We start from the raw sequence: 24,267 nt of genomic DNA on the forward strand, positions 1-24,267 counted from the left end.
TCACCTCTCTTGGCCAAAAATGTGAATACACACACAACACAAGTCCTCACTACACACGTAATGTAAACTACAACTACTACAACACTACAGTAAAACCTTGGAAGCGTGTTGTTGGCCTCCTGTGGTGATTCCAGTTGTCGTGTTCTCCTACTGATGACATACAAGGTTTCCTGTTTTGTGTTGCTGTGTACACACTCGTATTACACAGTAACGAAGAACTGCTGCTGTTGTTGATGTGGATTTGGTCTCTAGTGGTTTATGGTTTGAATTTGAGTCTTTGTGTGTTTAATTGAGGTACACTTTGATTTAGACTGGGCCGATGTCATTCAAACTCAACCGGTTGCCATGAGGTGTCCCATGTTTGATTTTCAGGCACAACTCATCTCTTTATATTAGAGCTCTTAGAAAATGCAGTTTCCCTGTCACAGTTATAGCTTGGATGTTGACCCGAACACACAAACAAGATGTCATAAAAATGTATCTAATGAAATTGAAATGATATGTAATAGTAGGCACTGAACATTAGTGGTTTATCTTTCTGTTTTCTAAATTCTGCCTACGTTGTGTGAATGCAGCCTAAATTGTAGGAGCTGCAGTGTGTTCATGTTCAGCTTAGCTTAGCATACACTTGAAGCAATGAAAACAGCTTCCACAAGTCTTAAAGTCGTCCTAACACCACAGATGACCAGCGTTTCTACCTTTCAGTCTTTTGTGTGGGTTTAGCACAGCCCAGTATCATGGCTAAGCATGTAGTACACCCCCGGATCCACTAGAGAGCAGCATGTCTTTGTGATGCCTGGCTTTTCCGTGGCGTTCGAGGAAGACACGTTAATAGGGGGAGGTCACGTGACGGAGATCATGTGATGAACAAACTACGGAGGCTGTGAGGTCCTTAAAGAAGGCTGAGGGGTTGAAGGCAACCGAAGGTCACAGACCACCATGTTGGAGGTCAAACAACATGGATGTGTGTCTGTTGTGTTTTCTGTCTTTCTTTTAATCACGTACTTGTCCACAAATTTTAGTTGTCGTGAAGAACTTTGTTTTGACGCCTTGTGAGCCAAAGCTGTGACCGTGACACACTGCCCTCTAGTGGATTGGCGAGCATATTACATGCTTTGCTGTGATACCTTGTTGGTTTAGGAGGTATCCAAAATTTGGTTCTAAAAACGTTCCAAGAAAATTATTCAACGTTCCAGTAATATTTTCAGTTGTACGTTTTTTTTTTTGGTCTTCTTAAAAGTAGGAGTATGTTGCTTAAAGGCATTTTAAAATACATTGTCTTCATAATCATTTTTTTTGTCAGAACTTTTAGCAGTAATTCCTGAAATGTTTTTAAAATGTGTTGAAAACATTCTATTATTAAGATATCATAAGAAAATTCTGAAACAAAAAAATCCTGACGAAAACATTACGAGAACATTTCAGTCTTTCAATCTTACACTCCTTATAAAAGTTGTTGAATTTCATCGTTGTGTTTTCAGGCCCAGGTATATTCAGTGATGACGTGTTTGTTCTTTCCCAAAAGCTTGAAATATTCATCCGTTCAGTCTGGACTCGTCTTTATTGCTGATCTCTGGAGTCAAGTCCTCTCAGCGTCAGAACAATAAAGGGAGTAAACATCAGGAACCAAACAAACCAGCAGAGGAGACTCAAATAAGGCCTGGATCCAATTTTATTGACATCTCTTTCTGCAATTAGGAGAAGGGGAGTGATGGAGGCTGACGGCTCCTGAGAGGATTTAGAATGACTGAAAGAAAAATATGTTCGTGCTTAACATACATGCAGATGTACAGCCACACTGACGAGGAAAAAAAGAAAATTGAGCCATTTCTTTTACTGTTATGAAGACCAATTAGTTGAAGCGTTGCCATTATCCTCCTCCATTTTTGAACTGCTAAATTGATTTTTCTACAGTTCAGTCTTTAAAGTAATCTTCTATTAACATTTTCCATTTTAAAGGATATTTATCGAGAATGTCATTACGTGGTTCTTTCATTAAGAAGCCTTGAGATGTGAATTTCATGGTTATGAACGTCATCGTATCGGGAAATTATTGTAGGAGAGAGAATTGCAATCCTGTTTCTTGTGCTGATAGTTTTACTCAGTTCTAATAAACACCTTCCAGGGATGGTTTGTAGATGCTTAGTGTCGTTCTTCTGCTTAAACAAGTTGCAAACTCCTCTTATGACTTGTCGTGGTTTGTCAACAATTTGTTTTTTCACGCTGCTTCCCTTCAGTTACAGAAATGGGATGTCTCATATTGTGAGATGATTAACATTTGTGATAAACCTCTTAAATGTAGCCTGAAAACTGACTTATAAATTATGTTATTTGGGATAGCATTAAACTGCACGTTGTTTGGAGGTACAGAGCCACTATAACAGCTGCCGTCTGTGTAAAACATTTTAAGATTCATTTTCAAACTAGTGTTAAAATAAAAAGCTGGTGGGTGTAAAAAGCATTTTTGTGTGTATACGTGCAAAGAAAAATGTGTCGAATGTGGGTAAAATAAAATTTAAAAAAGCAGGTGTTTGGACGAATGTTCTACCATGATTTTGAAATAATTACTCTGTGGGATCATTGCTTTCTGCTTTTGCCTCAAAGTAAATCATCTTTGTAGACATTGTCATTCTTTTTTTTTTTTCAATATATGAACACAGTTGTGTTAACATATTTTATTCACGATTTTACAACATCAAATTTTTAATATGAATTTGAATACAGTGGGTGGGACAACATCAGTCCAATCACCATACAGTCCTGATGATTGTGAAAGTCTGATGCTAAAACAACACGATGCTGCTTGGAGAATGGTTTCATACTTGTTTTTCATCATCTCCGCTCGTCTCTGTTTATATGGAGCGTTTTTATGGAGATGACCTGAAACTATTCAAGCAGTTCAAACTGTATCTTGGAAGCACAAGAGAAAAGATGAAGAAAACCACACATACGAGCTATGAAGTGGTACCGTGGCAGTGATCTACTGGAGGTGAATAATTGCTCCAGTTCATGTTTTTATTTTATGTATCTACATTTTCTATATGACTGTAACATGGTTAATGAGGAGGAGTCTGGGATTCAGCAGTATATGATCCCCTCAGCACACAGTAGTTAGGTACATTTTCTCAGGAAAACAGTACATTTTGATGAAGCAATATTGGGAAATACTGGGATTTCATTTTCTGGTACTGACTAGGGATGATGGGAAGTTCAAGCAAAACTCCTCTTCGAAATTTGGCAAATTATATATTTTGCGCCCTGCGTCGTTAATCCCTGGTTTCTCTTCACCTCCTTTTGTCTGCAGGTCTTTCTCCAGCCTGTCAGATGACAGCGAAGAGTCCAGAGCCCGGTACCTCTACAGGCAGTGGGTGGGCCTCGGTTTGACTGATGTCCATCTATCAAACCACACGGTTCTGCTCAGCCTGCCTGGTTCCACACCAAACACCATCACTGACAGATCCAGTCACCAGTGTTTCCTGCCGAACGGGATCCCCTGTGACCAGCGAGGCACCAACGACCTGCCGAAGCAGCAGTACTCCTATGCAGCCTACTCCGCTGTAGGAAGTGTGCAGGTACCGTCTATTGCTCTGTATTGACATTTGTTGAAACAAAGGTTGCGTAACCCTTCTGGCTGCTGCTCTCTGGCCTGCTCTTCCTCCCCCTCATCACCTCGGTCTCGTTGAATTATCTAAAGTCTAAGGCTCCGAGCCAGTAAAGGGTCACCAGTAAAGGTCAGATGCAGAGGTTGTACTTTTACATGTTACAGCTTGGTAAACCACAGTTCAGGGTCCACATGTATCTCATGGCTGTTATTTAAAAGTCAGACAAGGGAGATATTTTTATACTCTGAATGAATGCCCAACTGATTTGTGGCATACAGAAAGAAATTATTTAAATATATATTTGAACACTTGTTTTCTTGATGAGGAGCTAGTGATTCACAGTTGCACGGTTTATCTTTCTGTCATTTTACAAAACTGTATATGCATAAATTCCTTTTATACTTTATCTAATCTACAGTAATGAAATATGCTGCAAACCATGAAACGTTCTTTCTCCTCAACGTTTTACCGACACATGGTCCCCTGCTGTCATTTTGTTCTTCAGATCCACAGTAGAATTTGATTAGGTTGTTACCCAGGTGTGTGTCTGTCTGTCTGAGACCATTTCCAAACAGTTATTGGTTATTTTGTTGCTTCCGGCCCTAAAAAATTAGGCTAATGCACAAGTGCCTTAAGCTACAATACCACCGAGTGCCACCAGAGGTTGGCTCCAAAAATCCTCCAGCTCCATAGACTCCTGTTAAACGTCTCTTATAAAATGTGGTTTTCTGCATGTCATTCTCACTCTTACAGACTCGTGTGCTGGTGGTTCATCTGAAAATAATCCCTCATTCATTAGAAAATAAGCTTCAAAAAGACCTGTTTTTGGGGGCGTGTCTGTTTGATTGACAGGCCTGTGGCGCAGTCAGGCTACAGCTACCAGTGGGCGAGACGTAGTATCGTCAGGTTTCCAATCAGATCAGTCAGATCCACTGCTGGCTCCGCCCCCAGCTCGTCCAAATATGGTCACTACCTGCTCCGAACTAGCAAAGATGGTGACGGAGAGAATCTGAACTGGAGACTTCATAACGTTCATAAATCAACGGGTGACCTCACTGCTGGTCGCCGCTTGGTCTGTACGCAGGAATCCGTATGACCATGACGTGGTCAGTGTCCAAGTACAACACGGGGACATGACGAGCACTGGTGCTTGCGTAATAACATGGATCTCAAGCATTTTCCTCTCTGGTTGGGAATATTATATATATATATATATATATATATATATATATATATATATATATATATCTTTGATCTTTGATCTTTGGTATATCTTTGGTTAAAAGGCTTCAAGCAAAACACTCAATTTACAAGTAAAACAAGACAAAGCAACATGCACCAACACACTGCAGCAGACATCCACAGAATCATCTTTAGAAGCATGCAAATGAACATTAGGATGATGTGGGTTTTTTTTTTAACATTAATGCTTTCAAATTACTTATCTCAGGCTGTAAACATACCTTAAGTCATCCAATGAATACAACACTCTCGAAGATGACTTAGGTCAGACTCCTCCCACTAAGAAAAACCCTGAAATCCTGTTAGATTTAATGTTCCTGCCAAGACATAACATGTCCACTGCAATTTGTGCAGAAAAGGTGAAGAAATGGAAGAAAAGTGCTTCATTTGGAAACCATGCGGAGAAAGCTCAAGGTAAATAAAGTAGTAAGAGCCTGTAGTTTCCTTGACAGCACACTGCATTATCTTCTCATTTTATGTGACAAACACCAGATGACAAAAACATCTGCTCTTTGTGACCCAATTTAAAATGGAAAAATTAAATAATGGAAAAAAAAAAGAAACGTTTGCTACAGATGCTCCAAACTCGTCTAGTTGGCCTTCCTTTTTATGTGCACAACTTCATTTATTCATCTTAAAAACTTCTGTATGGAATGCATTTTGCAAACAGGGTGGTGCCATCGGCGCCATAGTCCAGTCACATCACCACACAAAGTCTAAAGTACAGGTCAGATGGATGCACATACCGTCGGCATCTGCATCAGGCCTTGTTATTTAGTCTTTGATGAGCAATAATCTGGAATCATAAATTGAATATCAGTTTTCACATCATAAATCAATGTCTTGGGTAGCAGAAAAATGACTTTTGAATGCAGTCACAGTTGACACGCTGAGTATGGAATGAACCTGTACATTCACTGGTCTTAAATGAATAATAATAATAATGTTCCTACAAATAGAAGAGAAGGAGAACTGTTCCCAGTAAGTAGTTTACACATGATACAGTTTATTACACGTATTACAAATATTAGAATAGACTCCCCAGTAGAACAGCACCAGAAACCATCAAAATGTTCAACGTGGTATTTGTGTCATGCTTGATGCACGGTTAATCTTCTCCACCATCCTTCGAAGAGTGTGAAGGTTAATGCATGTAGTCATTATGCATGTAGTCTGCCCGAGCCAGCCGGCAGACACACACAAAGAAATACAGTCCCACTATTTTTAGAGGGTTTTACTTCTCTCTATCGCAGGAACAGAGAGGGGTTGAAGGAGATGCTTGTTATTCCCTTGAGCCTGTGCCCAGCCCGAGGGCAGATGAAAAGTTGGAGTGATTCTCTGAATACCAAGTTTTCCTCCTCTTTTCTCACCCTCCCTCTCTCCTTGTTCTCCTTTCTCTGCTTCACCCGATCCATCCAGCTGTCCGCTTGTCGAAGTCTACCCAACGGAGGGTCACAGTCATCCATCACCACATTATTTCCCAGCTCCGTTGCTGCACGCTGCCTTGAATTAAGTAGCAGTTTGCCGGATCTAAACATGGCTTTCAGACAATTAAATATGGCGTTGGTGATGGATGGATGGCGGCCCAGAGCTAGTATACTGAACTAATACGACCTGTTGGTGGCCCTGTTTTGCTGGTGTTGTGGAAACTTATGGTCTGGTACACACAAAGAAAGACAGATTAATCAAGTGGAATATTGTCAAATTAATAAGTAAAGTACAATAAGAGGAGGTTACATTATTTCCTTGTTGTGAACCAGAGGAATGCAATGTGACCGTGTTTGCTAAATGTAATGTTGTAATATGCAAATTGTGGAACAAAACCACAGTAGATATATTACACACATCCTGCATGTTTAATACAGTTACAGGGGCGTCTGACATATCCGGTTTCACTTGTCATGTCACCAAATCCTCCAGTTTACTTCTGCAAATCTTCAGCCATGATCATCAGGATGTGTGCCGTTCAAAAGCAATAATAGCACATTACCTGGCCCTGATCTCCATGACAGTCTGTGGGATGATGTGTTTGATTAGAAGGAGGAAAGATAGGGAGGGTTTCAGGTAGTGCTGTACAGTGGAGGTTCATTCAGGGGTTTTGTTAGCATACAAGTGGTGAAAAGACTTTCTGAAGATATAAACTGTATAAAGACTCAGCTGTTTGCAAACATGCATACACATCAGTGTAGTACAGCTTAAATACACTGCTCAAAAAAAAATAAAGGGAACACTTAAACACACATCCTAGATCTCAATGAATGAAATATTCCAGTTCAAATCTTTATTCATCACATAGTGGAATGTGTTGAGAACAAAATAACATCAGAATGATCAATGGAAATCAAAATCATTATCCATGGAGGTCTGGATTCAGAATCATACTCCAAATAAAAGTGGAAAACTCAGATCACAGGCTGATCCAACTTCTGTGGAGATTCCTGAAGACAAGTCCAAATGAGTCTCAGTAGTGTGTGTGTCCTCCACGTGCCTGTATCACTCCCTACAACGCCTGGGCATGCTCCTGATGAGACCACGGATGTTCTCCTGAGGGATCTCCTCCCAGACCCGGATCAAAGCATCGGTCCACTCCCGGACAGTCTGTGGTGGACGTGGCGTCGGAGGACGGAACGAGACGCGATGTCCCGGATGTGTTGGATTGGATTCAGGTCTGGGGGACGGGCGGGCCGGTCCGTAGTGTCGACGCACTCATCGTGCAGGAACTGCTGACACACTCCAGCCACATGAGGCCGAGCATTGTCCTGCATCAGAAGAACCCAGGGCCCGCTGCACCAGCAGATGGTCTTCAACGGGTCTGAGGATCTCATCCTGGTACATAATGGCAGTCAGGGTACCTCTGGCTAGCACACGGAGGGCTGCGCTGCCCTCCGAAGAAACGCCTCCCCAGACCGTCGCTGACCCGCCGCCGAACCGGTCACGCTGGAGGATGTTGCAGGCAGCAGAACGTTCTCCACGGCGTCTCCAGACTCCGTCACGTCTGTCACATGTGCCCAGTGTGAACCTGCTCTCATCTGTGAAGACCACAGGGTGCCGACGGAGAAGCTGCCAACCAGTAATTGATGTGCCATCCTGGATGAGCTGCACTACCTGAACAACTTCTGTGGGTTGGAGACACCTCATGCTCCCTCTAGTGGTGAGGACACTGGCAAAATGCAAAAGGGACCAACAATCATCCAGAAAGGACGAGGACAGAGAAACGGTCTGTGGTCACCACCTGCAGAACCGTTCCTTTATAGGGTTGTCTTGATAATTGTCTCATTTCCACCTGTTGTCTGTTCCATTTGCACAACAACAGGTGAAATTGATTCACAATCAGTGTTGATCCTAACTGGAGAGGTTGATTTCCCAGAAGTGTGATTGACTTGGAGTTACATTGTGTTGTTTAGGTGTTCCCTTTATTTTTTTGAGCAGTGTATAATCACAATACTTGTCATTGTAACAAATATATCATACTAACAAATAGAAAATAAGCACTCAATAACTAAACTGTGCTATACTATCAATTTATTTAAATGATCATCTCAAATTCATAAAGGTGCTGCTACATATGCTCAGTTGACAGTTTATTAGGTACAAATAAAACACAACCATATAATCTGCTCTCGCGAATTTCATAATGTTCTGTTTGTATTGTACATTTTAGAACGATGTTGAACCAACTGTATTTTCATTCATCATTTATCCATATTGCATTTTACAGAGGTAGATCTGAATGAAGGCAGAATTTATCACCGGACTGTTGTATTCAACTGCATCACCTTTAGATTGATGTCCCTAACTAACAGGCCCAGATACTTCGTCACCATTTAACTATTCAACTATCAAACACTTCATAATGTTACTTTTTCTTTCACATGTGCTCATGTCTTTGTTACACATAGTTTCCTCATAACTGTCTTGAATGTCACTAGGAAAGTATTGTAAGTTAGTAATAATTGCAGAGAAAACAGGGACAAAGTTGAAAGACAGTAATTAAAATGTACAATTTCTTTAAGTGTTTAGGCAAATGTTGATTTCCAAAGTTGTTTACTTGTATGAATTACTGCTTTAAACCAAAGTAAAGAGTTAAGACTTTTTTCCACCGGTTCCGCCATCTAATTCAATTCAATTCAATTTTATGTATATAGCGCCAAATCACAACACAGGTTATTTCATGGCACTTTAACACATTAAAGTCCTTACAGCAAGACTTTACAATATTATACAGAGAAACCAACAATTCAACAATTCGCACATAAGCTAGGAGGGAAAAACTCCTCTTTAAGGGAGAAAAACCTCCAACAGAGAGAAGAAAAACTCCCTTTAACAGGAAGAAACCTCCGACAGAACCAGGATCAGAGGTGGAGAACATCTGTTAACAGAACCAGGATCAGAGGTGGGCGGAGCATCTGTTAACAGAACCAGGATCAGAGGTGGGCGGAGCATCTGTTAACAGAACCAGGATCAGAGGTGGGCGGAGCATCTGTTAACAGAACCAGGCTCAGAGGTGGGCGGCCATCTGCCTTGACCGGTTGGGGTGAGAGGAGAGCAGAGAGAGAAAAGGACAGCATAGAGATAGAAGAGAAGAACTGTTGGTGGAGACGACAATCACAGAGCAGAGACATGCAGCTCCATGACGGGACATCTGGAAAAGAAAGAAGAGAAACTACACGAGCGAAGGAACTGAATGGAGACAACAGACAATAAGAAGAAACTATGGGAGAGAAGAAGATGGTGAGGTATGAGTCAGTTAAAGAGTAGGAGGAAAGAAAAGAAGATCAGCATGTAACGAGGTCCTCCAGCAGCCTCGGCCTATAACAGCATAACTAAGGGTTGGTTCAGGTCTACCTGAGCCAGCCCTAACTATAGGCTTCATCAAAAAGGAACGTTTTGAGTCTAACCTGAAAGCTAGAGAGGGTTTCTGCCCCTCCAACACAAACTGGGAGCTGGTTCCACAGGGGAGGAGCCTGAAAACTGAAGCTCCGCCTCCCATTCTACTTCTGGAAACTCTAGGAACCACAAGTAGACCAGCGTACTGAGAGAGAAGTGCTCTGCTAGGATTATATGGTTCTATAAGATCTCTAAGATATGATGGAGCCTGGTCATGTAGAGCTTTGTAAGTCATCAAGAGAATTTTAAATTATATTCTTGATTTCACAGGAAGTCAGTGAAGAGAAGCTAAAACTGGAGAAATATGATCTCTCTTGATAAATCCCGTCAAAACTCTTGTTGCAGCATTTTGGATCAGCTGCAGGTTTTTAATGAGTAATTTGGACATCCTAACAACAAGGAATTACAATAATCTAGTCTAGAAGTAACAAACACATGAATGAGTTTTTCTGCGTCACGCTGAGGAAGGATTTTCCTGATTTTATTAATATTACGTAGATGAAAGAAGGCAGTTCTGGAGATTTGCTTTATATGGTGGCTAAAGGACAAATCCTCATCAAAGATGACTCCAAGGTTCCTCCCAGTTTTGCTGGAGGCCAAGACAACGTCATCTAGAGTAACTAAGTGATTACAGAAAGAGTTTCTGAGGTGTTTAGGACCAAGTACAAGAACTTCTGTTTTGTCTGAATTTAGAAGCAGGAAGTTTTTGGTCATCCAGGCCTTTATGTCTTTTAGACAGACTTCAAGTTTTACTAACTGATTAGTTTCATCTGGTTTTATAGAAAGATATAGCTGAGTGTCATCTTCATAACAATGGAAGCTGATGCAGTGCTTCCTGATGACATCTCCTAATGGAAGCATGTACAAAGTAAAAAGTATTGGGCCTAACACTGAGCCTTGTGGAACTCCATAACTAACTCTTGTTTGTCTGGAAGACTCATTGTTGACATGGACAAACTGGAATCTATCTGATAAGTAGGATTTGAACCAGTCTAATGCAGTTCCTTTAATCCTCGTAACGTCTTCTAATCTCTGTAATAAGATCGTATGATCAATCGTATCAAAAGCAGCGCTGAAGTCCAGAAGAACAAGTAGAGAGATGAGTCCATTATCTGAGGCTAATAAAAGGTCGTTAGTAACTTTCACCAGAGCTGTTTCTGTGCTACGATGAACTCTAAAGACTGAACATCTTCAAACAGATCGTTCCTTTGTAAATAGTCACAAAGTTGATTTGCAAAAACTTTTTCAAGGACTTTGGAAATAAACGTCAGGTTGGAAATTGGTCTGTAGTTTCCTAAAACAGCTGATCAAGAGTTGGCTTTTGAAGTAAAGGTTTAATTACTTTAAAAGCCTGCGGTACATAGCCGGTTACAATAGATAGGTTGATCTGATCTAATATGGAAGTATTAATTAAAGGGAAGACTTCCTTAAAAAGTTTAGTTGGGATGAGATCTAACAGACAGCTAGAGGATCCAGATGAAGAAATAATTCTAGTTAACTCAGAGAGCTCAACAGGAGAGAAATGTTCCAAGTTTACATCTGGTCCTACAGTTGCTTTCAGGGCTGCTGTGCAATAATATAATATAATAATAGACGATCCTTTCAGGTCAGGTCACATCAGTGATGGTGTCAGGAAGGGTCTGCCTGATTCTCTCCCTGATAGTAAGAATTTTATTAGTAAAGAAGTTAATGAAGTCATTACTGCTGAGAGCTGAAGGAATAGAGGACTCAACAGAACTGGGACTCTTTGTCAGCCTGCTACAGTGATGAAAAGAAACCTGGGGTTGTTCTTGTTTTAGCAGGATTAATCTTGATGACTAAAACAAAGCAAGCTAACTGTTAACTATGAACTATAACTATTTTCCTTAACCAATCAGTGTGCACTGAAACCGTCCAAAACTCTACCACGTTAGACTTTATGGTATTTTTGCAGCGTTTTACTTGCAACACTATTGACAATGATTTACTGTCACTACCCCGCTACAGTAGATTAACATGTTTTATGGTATGAGGCTCTTACTGCCGTTTCATTGGACAGTAAAAGACCCTTATCGCAATCTAGTTTTTCCAGTACAATGACATTATTCACAGTTAAATCACAAAATACTAAATGGTGCGCACATTTAAATTAATTTGTTTGTACAACAAAAGTGAGAGAGAGAGAGACAGCATAACGTATTCAACAGGCTCTTGCTTTCCTAAGCAAGAAGTGCACTGCACCTGCTTCAAGAGTCAGTTGACCAACCAACTCTGAAATGGCTGAAGACTTCTTTATTTGTGATCTTTGATTGTTCGTTTTGAGCCTAAGTTCAGAGGGTTTATATTTTCATCACTTCTGTTGATCAAGCAGGATCTGTACACTTGTTTAGGTGGTTAATAATAGCTCATAACATCAGTTGACACCAGGCATAATCAAACCACATGGCTGGTAATGACATGAAGTTTCTTTACTATTTGAATTTAAAAATAATTTTAATATATGCAGCTAGGAAAATAAATGAGTGAATGATTTCTCCTTTTCTGTGTTCTCTAGCTGTTACGCTTATTTTGTTGATATACATTTTCTGTTGCACGCCGTTATTCTCAATCAAAAACATACTCTGCTGAAGAAAAATTTCACACGTCAACACTGCAGTCTATGAATGACACACTTTAAAGCCTTAGTGACACAGCTAGAAGTATCCAGAAGTCTTCAGTTACAGAAGCACCTCCACTGTTATGTATACAATAGGACACTACCAATCCCCCACATCCAGGAAGTTGCTGTAAAATCCATGAATCATCATCAAAAATACCCATACTGCACCGCATATTTCAATCGTGTATTGTTACCCGCATTTTCCAATGAACACGGTCCGTCACTGATTTTGTTTCCGTTCTCTTCACGTCTTCATGTCCAGCGGCAGCGTGTCAGACGTGTGGTCATATGTGGTCATGTGGTCATGTTTCCTTGATTTCTGTTCTTCTATCGCGGGTAAACGTTGTTAAACGGCTTCTTTTCTGTCCGTTGTTTGTTCATTGTTGTCATTTCCTACTTTGTGCTGCAGCCTGCAGACAAAGTTAATACAGCTGCTGTGTTTCAGTCGTTAAAAACATTCCTCCTCCTGTTTATTCTGTAACTATTTCCCGTACCGTGTCTGCAGGAGGAGGAGGATGTGTTTCTGGTCCTGATTGAAAGACTGCGGTGGTAGATGCTGATGTCGTGATGCGTTTTACCATCCGGAGTTTGAACATGGGTGTTTTATTTTGAAAATTGGCCGGATCCTCTCTGTTTTTCTCCGACTGACTTCCTGCCGATCCGATCTGCTCTGTTTAGATCGCCGCGGTCTCCGAGCGGCTTCCGTCAGAAACAGACTTCTGAGACGCTGGTGAGACGGACCGCGGTGCAGCCGCTGGAGACCAAACATCCACTTTAATGACGGAAACGGAAAATTAAATAAAATAAGCTTCAGGAAAATATTTTGTATTTTGCAGGATGTTTTGTGATAAGTGTAGAAAACTGTAGAAATCACAGCAAAGTCTAAAACAGTACCGCACTTAATGACTCACACTGGTTGCTGATTGGTCCATCTTTCAGAGGGGAGGAGTGACGGTTAATGCAAGCCAGGTTTCCAGACCACCATCACAGTGAAAACTGAAGCGGGGAGTGATGTTTTGGCAGTCAGTGTCACCGCTATCAGACTCACCTGCATTTAAAGGCTCATGCTCACTGTAATGTGTCATCTGAACACAATCAGGCCCTGGATTTTATTTGGCTTGCTTTTGTAGTACAGATTTAATTAATTGTAGTTTTAAACAGGACACATGGTTGTTTAGTTAATGACAAGTAATGAAGAATAGCCGTGGATGAGTGAAAGTCCACCAGAGATAGACCCAGTTGCCAGAGGACCCAAAGGAGTTGGACAGAATGAAGGTAGAAAGTACACAAGCAGCATCCCCGGTGACTTGAACATGGATAAAGTACAGAAAGTCCTCCTGGTACAGAACACATTCACCGGAGGATGTTATCCATCAAGTGAAACGAGCTACCAGTCTCCCTGCAGAGCCGGAGGACCATTTGGTCACAGCTGTACCAACGTATAAAAACATGCAAGACAGGCACATGAAGAAGTTGCTGTCTAAAGTAAATACTATATGGACCTACTTAGAAACATGGTAACTTCAGTGTATTGTAATATATATTTTCCAGGAAGAAATACAATGTTTTCTTGGACATTTTGTCTGGCTCTGTAAAAACACCTCTAGTTATCTAGCCGGGAGCTCTATGATTATGATATTATTCATATATAACAACCAGTATATTCAGTCAGTTTAACTCTCTAAATACCTTTTACCACTGTGGTTACTTTAAAATAGATGCAGTTAGTCAACTCAATATGATGACACTCTTGCTTGATTTACCAATAAATAAATAAAGTCCTTTTTTAATTTGATTTCCCTTTAGAGCCATTAAGGCATTAATTAAGCCATTAAGCCACTGTCCTCTGGCTTACAGCTTCAGTGTATTGTGTGTAACTTGAATAGATTTACCATGGCCTCCTAAACTGACCCCTTTTTTTCTTCTATTGTAAATTTCTTATGGAAAAAAAATGCTTTATGACTTTCCTCCTAAAATTCTTTGGAAATGTTCCCATAAAGGACATAAAAAAATAAAAACATTTACAGTTACTAACAGGTGGACCTCCGGTTTTCTCTCAACCTATCACACTGTGGTTAGCAAACTCGTTTTCAAATGTTTCACAAGCAAAAAAGTGAAGAAATTGCTACTTGAATTAGATAATTCCTTGGAAACTATTATGTGAGAAACACATTCAGAAGGTTTTAAATAAAAATGATCAGCATTGCAATTTGTAAACTGTTTTTTATTACATTACATTACATGACATTACATTTCATTTATCTGACACTTTTATCCAAAGCGACTTACAATAAGTGCATTTCAACCATGAGGGTACAAAACCAGAACAACAAGAATCAAGAAAATACAATTTCTTCAAGAAATCCAAACTACAAAGTGCCATCAGTAAGTGTCATTTTAAGTGCTACTAAAATTATACTGTTCAAGGTAAAGTCAGAAGAGGTGTGTTTTTAGTTTGTGGTGGAAGATGTACAGAGTTTCTGCTGTCCTGATGTCGGTGGGGAGCTCATTCTACCATTTAGGAGCCAGGACAGAAAACAGTCATGATTTTGTAGAGTGTTTAACTCAGTGAGGAGCAACAAGCTGATTGGTGGAAGCAGAGTGGAGGGAGGGGCTGGGGTGTAGAGTTGGACCATGTCATGGATGTAGACTGGACCTGATCTGTTCACAGCACGGTACGCAAGTACCAATGTTTTGAAACAGATGCGGGCAGCTACTGGTAACCAGTGAAGGGAGCGGAAGAGGAGGAGGAGGAGCGGAGGAGGAGGAGGAAGAGGAGGAGGAGGAGCGGAGGAGGAGGAGGAGGAGGAGGAGGAAGAGGAGGAGGAGGAGCGGAGGAGGAGGAGGAGGAGGAAGAGGAGGAGGAGCGGAGGAGGAGGAGGAAGAGGAAGAGGAGGAGGAGCGGAGTAGTGTGAGTGAATCTAGGAGGTTAAAGACCAGTCGAGCTGCGGCATTCTGGATGATCTATAATGATCTCTTCTGGGTTGTATTTTATATTTTACACCTGTTGCTCCTGTCGCAGATTTTTTGGTTGTTCTATGAGCTGATGTATTTGACCGAGGTCTGTAAATTATATTCAGTTTGTCTTAATATGAATTATTAATGTAAAATAAAATTCAATTCACTTTAAATCCAGCTGGGTGCAAGTGACAAAGTTGAAGGTAAGCCGAGGTAAAGGCTCAGGCTTCATTATGTGACTCAACATCACACTTTCAGAAAGCTCAGTGATGCTTTATAAATGCTCGCTTTTAAGCCTTCCCGGGGAAGACTGTAGGGAAAAGCCTCTGACTAACACAGCTGGAGGAAAATACTTGTCCTCAACCTCTTCCCTGTTTTCTCTCTATTTCTCTCATTTCATCTCTCGTCCTTTTGCATGAATTCCCATCGTTTTCCGTTTCACTGGCAAATAACTGTTAAATTCTCGAGACGTATATAGTTGTTGCTTAGAGCAATGGAAGATCTGTGAATACATGTGCCCCACATACTAGTTCCCCTTGTTAAAGGTTCAGGCAGCCTTTACATGGGCCGCTAACCTCTGAGCACGCAGCACGCTGGCCTTCAGTAGGAAGACTGAGCACATACATAGTTGGATATGGAATTACTTCGGTTCTGATAGCAGTAGTGAAGATTGTTTGTAGTTTGCATGTGTTTGAAGGGCAACAACTACACTGACCCTTCATCCTCTATCAGCCTATGAGAGTAGAAGAAAAACTGTCGTAATTCAAAGTCCGCTGAATCAAATGGTTGTGTACTCTTAAATTTCCCAGATTTTAATGGTGCTCCACCATCACTGTTTTAACACCATTTATCTCATACTTTTGACCATATTCTTTTCAGAATGGTTGATCAAGGAATTAATGCCTCACTGGAAAGAAGCCTGAGGGGATGTCACCATGTGGGGAAAACAAAGGACCCTTAAACACGTTTTAAATGGAGAAGTAAAAGACAGTTGAGGAAACACCTTTTGAAAATCTAAGGAATTGAATATGTTGAAAACACAGCTGGACTGTGCTTTACCGCCGACCAGGCAAAAAGGACACAGGAAGAAAGAAGCAAGGGCGGCACATAGTGTGGAGGAAAAGAAGGTGGTTGTCCTCCAGTTGATGGTGAAACCTCATAAGGTGCTCACACTGAAGAGACGAAGAAGGCTCAGACCACCAGAAATACCGAACTCTGCTGCTTCCTTATTAACCTTGACGTCGAAGGAGAACGTCACAGCCCGCCCGTTGTAAGATCCCCGGGGCAATAACTGACACCTCTTCTGAGATTTTGAGCTATTTGAGAATTTAGGAACTTTACGATGAGTAGCAATATAATGTGTGCTAATAAGTGCTGCCCTTTCTGAGACACTTCATTTGGCCTTCTGCTGTCAAGGAGAGAAGACTAATATGGGGTCATCCTTCAGCTACTACCAGCCTCAAACCCAGCAGTGGGAAGATCTTAGGTCCTACTGGCCTGTCAAGCAAACAGATACACCCCCAAAAACAGGTCTTCTTGAATCTTCTTTTCTAATGAATGAGGGATTATTTTCAGATGGACCTCCAGAAAACTAAGAAGAAGGAGTGACTTTAGCTAACAACACCGAGATAACTGATGGACACATTTTATTCACTTTGGATTTGATGAGAGAAGTTGAATGGGAGTCTGTGGTGGCTTTTTGGAGCCGACCTCTAGTGGTACTCTGTGGTATTGCAGCTTAAAGCACTTCTTCATCGGTCTCATATTTCAGACCTGAAGCTACGAACGCTTTTATATCCAGTCTGAGACACAAACACATCTAAGGTGGACTCGTCAGACAGGGCAGGAGGCTTCATGTGACCGGTAATCCTTGGCAGGATCAATGAGGGGTAGCAGTGATGAAAGGTCTCTTCTTCTTTGCAGATTTGCATTTGTTGCGTTTACACCACCACACCAGGAGAAATACGGTCATACCTGGAGCGTTTCTATGGCTTGTTAATTAGGTCCCAGTATATTTTCTCCTCTACCTTCCCTATCCGATCCCCTCCCCCTTGTAGATCTACATTTCCTCCCACACCTTCCATATCCAGTCACAGACCTCGTTACCTTCTCCACCCACACTCCATACAGGTCTACCATCCATCAAAAACACCAGCACACATGCAAACAACAGCCCACGCTGTAGAAACACAAAGATCCCATTACAGATAAGGTTCTATACATTTCACTAGTTGGACGTATGTGTGTGTTTGCATACAAAACTGATGTAGTGGGTATACAGTGTATGTGAGTGTCAGACCACTCGGACAGGTACATTCATACGCTCATGTACACTTGTATATTTATAATCAGAGTAAACATTTGCAGTTTTTGGCCCCTCTGTGTAAATTATAACTGCCTTGTTAGAACAATCTACACTCCAAAAAATATGCTAATGAAAGACTAATTACATCCCAACAGAATAAACTATGATAAACTAATTAATGTAGAAAACCCCGGTATGTTATTTGGCTTTTGCTACATTTTTTTCCAATGGCCAAAGATTCTTTGATGAGATGCAGAGATAACCCAAAACTCCCCATCTCCAAGAACACCAGAAATAGACCTTATTGCACACACTATAGTGTTCTTCAGTCTGAGGAGATTCTAAATCAACAGGACACTTGAGCTGCGCAGTCCCACATCAACTGCAATGCAGCTGCACTAATGAGATCTGTAATTACGTTAATTATCATTATTTAAAAACTGCTATGTTGCTTATCTTCATATAAATCATGGTTTCTGTTCATATGAAGTCAGCCTCTTAGAGGATAATGGGGTTTTTGCAGTTTCAAGAAAAAAAAAAATGTTTTCCCTCATTAATATGCAAATGTTGAGCACATGAAATGAAAGCTTCTTCTCCAGCCTGAAGTGTGATGATGAATATTCTGCAGTTACTATCAGTATGAGGAGGAACGTGATAGGATTGGGACCAAATACAGTAAAAATAGACAGATGCAGTACATTATGAGACTGTTTACTGTGTTTAACCATCATATGATGCGATAAACACATTTTAGCATTATGCAGTAGCGTAGTGGTACTTCTGTCTAAATACAGACTGGTGTGTATTTTAACTGGCTATATGTTAATGATCGAAGGGCACACTCAAGTGCAATATATCGTATTAAGGAATCTTATTTTTAAATGAAGAAATAAGTGTATTCTTACATTTAATAAGGTCAAGTCAGATCGTCACTGCACATAAACACACACATGTAGGCTAGACACTAACTTCTGGAAAACCAGGATTCTTTGATCCAAGCCATTTTTATGATGCTTCTTTTCTACATTTGAGTTTTTGTTTTTATTGTGTCTCCAGTAACTTGTGCTGTCGTCGAGCCTGTGGTCCCGTGCAGTAACCGGGAACTTGTGAAGACTTAAAAATGGCTTTCCCAACAAAGGCCCTTTTCAGTCTGCCACTTCAGCTCTGACATAATGACAGTGTCATTGGGAAGGCACTTCATATATTTGATGTGATAATAGTTAATTAATGTGTGAGAAGCCATCGATGAGAACGCTGTGGGAACAATCCATGACCTCCACCCTGCTTCTCTTCCTGCTCTTTACAGACTATTGTTGAGGCAGCGTGTGACATCAGTCGGGTGTTGTGACACTTTCTAGTAGTAGGAGTAGATTTCCAGACTGTTGTGGTCTGCAATATAAGACAAAGGTGAAGTTGAAATGCAGAATATTGTAACATTTTATGTACGTCCAGTCACAGGGATCAGCACGTTTCAGCCCACTTGGGTCGTTCACATTAGCAGCATTAGTTGCAGGAATATTGATCAAAGTTGAATTCATTTTTGTTTAAAAACAGTTTGTTTTGACATAATTCTCATTGTTGCAAAGAGATGGACAGGTTGCACAAAAGCATGAGGTTTTGAGAAACCTGGTGTTTACCTGTGATTGTTGAAGAAGCTCGTCTTCAGAACATCTCTCCTCGCACCAACGACTCCTTACAGCACAGAGCACCTGTGGAGAGCTGCAGCATATCCAGATTCCTTATGAAGTCATAAAATTGATTTAATGCTTTTAGTCCCAGTTCTTAAAGCAAAAAAACCTGGCAATGTGTTACACTGAAGATTTGTGGCTTGATATGAAATGCTTGTCTGGGATGCCTTATAATTATGGACCAATGTAAATTGTCTTTGTTGTTTAGTTTTGTCTGATCAGTTTCTTCCTGCCCCTTTCAGTCTGCTCACGATGTTTTCCTCTGTCTCTCTGTCCTTAAAGTCTTTCATGTTCACTTCCTGTTTTATTTTGACAGCTCACCATCTTGTCTTTACTTCCTGTCTTGTTGTCCCCAACTGTGTCTGATTGTCTCCAGCTGTCTTTAATCGTCCCTGACCTCCAGTGTATACAGTCTATGTGCTCACTGATCCTCGTCGTCTCACCCATCGTGTCTTCCTCAGTGTCTAAAGTGCTTCAAGACATTTTTCACTAAGTTTTGCTGTTTGACCCTTTTGCGATTTGGATTTGCGTTTGTCTCCAGTACCTCTGTCTGGGTTTTTGCTGACCTGGTTTTTGGATACTGGACTGTGTTTCGACGGAGTGTCTTTGGATCTGACCTTGGAAGAATTTAGTTTTGTATTTAAATCATTAAAAGGATTTTCTTTCCATTAGTTTTTGTTTTTTGGTCGTGCATTTCAGTCCGAAACTCTGACAAACGTAACATCTAAGTTTTTAAATGTACCGTTTTGTGTGGATTTCAAGTATCTTTACTCAGATTTGATTACAGATTTGGTCATATCAGTGTAAGTAAGTAAGTAAATTCCCTCACTCACTCACTCACTCACTGCTATGCCATTAATAATTACAGACTATCAGTGCAAGTAACATGCACACTGATGAATCCATAAATATAGATAATACATTTTTCCTGGTAAAAGAGAGTTTTTCCTTCATTCTGTTGGAGGTTTTTCCTCCCTTAAAGGATAGTTTATTTTCCTCCAAGCTTACATGGGAATTGTTGAATTGTTTGTTAAAATGTTGTCAGCTTCTGATGTATGTGTTCCCTGAAATAACCTGTGTTGTAATTTTGTGCTATATAAATATAGTTGAATTGAATTGAATGTCAGGGCTCCCCAAGGTCAGAGAATATCAGGGAATTTCAAAAAACCTTTTCCAGACAGGGAATTTGATAATTTGTTGGTCCAAGTTCTGGAATATCAAGGAATTTAGTTTGCATTTTTAAATATTAGTTTCCATTTATCAAAATGTAATATTTTTCATGTTTGTAGCTGTAACATTAGTTAGCTGGTTATTGTCAGTGTGTGTGTTTGGTAGCATTAGTGCTCAAATGACACAAATTAAAGTGTAGTGTATTAAGCTGAGCTAATTACCATTATTGTTAGATAAATGATTTCTATGGATTTGATTTATTTTAATATCAAACAGATGAACATGTGTCTGCCTGTTTTTAACAGACGTTTCTGTTTCTTTTCTGTTCAGCACAATTGCAGCATTTTTCTGTTCATTATATCTCATGGAGGTTCAGCTCTTTAGTCACTGACAGTCAGAGAGTTTAACATTTGACTCAGAGTGGGAACGCTGCAATGTGCAAATGAGCAATAAAATAATAATTAACATTTCTGCTCACTTAATGTAAAACAACACTTCACACTGCAATCCAAATTTGGCAACTTGACAGTTTTCCAAACACTGCCACTGACAGGTTTCTGTTAGACAGTAGTTATAGTGGTGGTTTGATGTCCAGAGGAAGGTCATGCAGAGTGACTGCCGCATCTTCATACATAAACATCACCTGACATATTTCTTACTCTCAAACGTCTTGAATAAAACATGTGATTGAAGAGCATTTAATATGAATAGTAGTTACTGCTCCCTGAGTGTCTGCACTGTGTCTCTGCCCAGGGGGAGGTGGTGGACGTCCAGTACGGCAGCGTGGACGACCTGAGGAGAGCCAAAGACAGCCTGAACCTCACCAACCACATAGCTGCGGTCAAGCTTGGCCAAGCACCTCTACTATACAAGGTAAGATTGATTTCAGTTACTTATAAGAAACTATATACAGCTTGCTACAAAGGGATTTTTATACTAAACAGGATTGTCATGCTTCACTAATTCTCATATAATTTTTACAATACAATGACCATATCCTACCTGACTCTTTAATCTGCACCTCCTCAGTACAATCAGGCCTGAATCCATTTGGCTTCCTGAGAAATAACATTAGCAGTGTACTGATTGATTGGGCCTGTTACTCCTTGGATGTGTGCCACATTCCGCTGGAAGCAGTTTTCCCATCAATAAGAGGATGACAGGGAAAATATGAATTCCAATCCACTTAATTAAAACATAAACATCTAGTTACATGTTAATTACCTATAAATGTATCTTCATTTCCCATTAAATCAAAAGTAATTTAATTATACCAACCTGAATAAAAACTCCATAAACACTTATGGAATACTCTGTAAAAGAAATCCATACTAATAGAAATGTATTGTTTCAGTGCATTACATCCATAAATTAATACATTTGAAAACTAGGTGCTATATATTAATTACATAGAGCAACAAATGCTACCAGTGACAAATCTCTCACCAGAAACCCTGAAAGAAAAATCTGAAAGTCTGACAGAGTGACAGTGAGGATCAAACTAACATCGAAAACATGTTCATTTACAGATATTTAGATGATTTCCCATCATACAATTTCAGACTACAACAATTTAAAGTTCTGTGACTATTTATCATTCACATCATTATATGTTTGAAAACTCTGAAAACTTGTATTTATGTTTGTATTCAAACTGTTATTTTTAAGATAAAGAATAAACCCTAACTTTTAATGCTACTGAGCTTTCATCTGACCATCTCCATAATAAAATAAAGAAAACACCATGGGTCTTCATGGTGTTTTCTTTATTTTATTATCTGATGTTTTATTATCTGATGTGACTGAAAGCTCTGGATTATTGTTTCAAAGTGAAGCTCATGTTGTGGGTTAATATTGTGAAGAGGCAGCTTGGAGGTAAAGACGTTTTTATTCCAAAGGAAGAATAATGCATTTATGTAATGTAATTATATATATCATGTAAGATCAGCATTAAAGTGATTACATGACTCATTAATTTGCTGACAGCAGGAACAGCCAATCAGATGCAACTTCTCGTTTATGCTGTTATGAAACATTTGAAAACATTTCTGAAACTCTCAAATTGATTTACATTTTCAAGTGAAAATATAATTTGATTTGTAGCTTTTTACTTGTTTAATGTATGTGCCAGTTTTTCATGGAGCTTTCAACCATCAGCAGAAGAAGGTTGGTGAGATGAAGATGTGGACATGAGACAGTGCTGACCTAGAAGTCAACAATCTGAATACATCCTCATGGTCTCCAGCAGCAGGTGTATTGTTCTTTGTTGAACGTTCCAATAAAAACTACTAAAAGGAGCTTTGATTCAGACTTTAGTTAAATGCTCCATCGGTGTAACGTTTCTCTCCCTTGTCAGTGTGAAGTTAGTAGAATATGGCAGGCTAATGAGGCGTAGCAGGTATGAATGGAGGTAACCAAACAAAGGAGAGGAAATGTTTAAGGACGGGTCGCGATGGTTCATTTGCATTTGCACAGTTCGACTTTTAAAAGTCCATTAGATGAAAGTGAAGCAGCTGTCACATGGGAGGCTGCTGGCAACAGGCTGCCGACCCATTGCTCCTCCTCACACACAGTTTGTGACAAACTTGATCATGTGTGCTTCATAATGGCCCTGTGTGTCAGCGACGCAGACAAACCACCGGCCTTTATGTTCAAGTGGGGGGAGTGATTGATGAGCCTCGTACTCTCACTAATGACTGTGTGATGGTAACTGCAGGCCGGACATTATAAATGCCGCTACCGTCATACAGACATTTTATATGTTTATCAATGTAGTTTAATCTGTTTAATACCAACTAACACATTCTTAGTATGGTCCAGTTCTCATTTAATGTCCCATTTTGACAGTTATTTATTTTAAAATAATGTATTGATTCTTGTTTCTCATTACGATGTGTACAGAAGGGCATTCACGTAAGAAAAAAGAACTGACAGCTTATCCTGTTTTTATCTTGAGATCTTGTAATTATGAGAAAAGTTAAGCTGCCTATTTGTGTTGGCTGCTACGGTGAAGTTAGAGAGATATCAGCAGATTTGAACTTCCCGAATCAGTAACTCAATAACTAAACGCTGTTAAATCCCAATTATTCAAAGAAGGTCTTGAAACATCTCATTGGCCTCCATGCACAGCCGGCTGTGAAAAGTGCAACATCGAAAAGACATGTCACAAAATTATTCAATAACTTAATTCAGTGACAATAAAAAAAAAAAAAAAATCCTCAAAATGATGCAAAAGCATGTATTCCTAAACTAAGAGGTGTAGTATGATTAACAGATCATCGACGTGTGGAGCGATTTCTGCTGAATAGTTTCCATCATTTGTGAATGTCAGGCGTGTGTGTGTGTACGCGTGTGTGTGTGTGTGTGTGTGTGTGTGTGTGTGTGTGTGTGTGTGTGTGTGTGTGTGTGTGTGTGTGTGTGTGTGAGTGTGTGTGTGTGTACTTGCGTGTGTGTTTGTGTGTGTGCGCGCGTGTGTGTGTGTGTGTGTGTGTGTGTGTGTGTGTGTGTGAGTGTGTGTGTGTGTACTTGCGTGTGTGTTTGTGTGTGTGCGCGCGTGTGTGTGTTCCCAAGTGAAGGACAGAGTTGTGATGAGAGCAGAATGACCGTGGCTGGTGTCACATATTCAATAAAATAGTCATCTACGCTCATAAAAAACAAGGACACTACATCTCCTATAGACAACAGTGAAATACAGCTCTGCACGCTGGCAACTGGCCCCCCTCCCCCCCTCCCTACGCCTCTTCCACCCACCACCACCCACAAACTATTCTCCATTAT

At 40.2% G+C, this 24,267-nt stretch overlaps 1 protein-coding gene across 1 annotated transcript in view; it reads left to right on the forward strand.

Annotated features, from left to right (window-relative positions):
- LOC138215397 (inactive N-acetylated-alpha-linked acidic dipeptidase-like protein 2) overlaps positions 1-24,267 on the forward strand; it is a 471,279-nt gene that overhangs the window by 188,421 nt on the left and 258,591 nt on the right. Inside the window, exons 6-7 of the mRNA XM_069177518.1 lie at positions 3,305-3,572; positions 21,244-21,363. Of these exons, the coding sequence (XP_069033619.1) occupies positions 3,305-3,572; positions 21,244-21,363 (388 nt within the window). The remainder of the gene's footprint in view (positions 1-3,304; positions 3,573-21,243; positions 21,364-24,267) is intronic.

This window comes from Embiotoca jacksoni, unplaced genomic scaffold, assembly GCF_022577435.1.
Source record: "Embiotoca jacksoni isolate LCO1_2020_lvr unplaced genomic scaffold, fEmbJac1.0.p SCAF_74, whole genome shotgun sequence".
Lineage (NCBI taxonomy): Eukaryota > Metazoa > Chordata > Actinopteri > Embiotocidae > Embiotoca > Embiotoca jacksoni.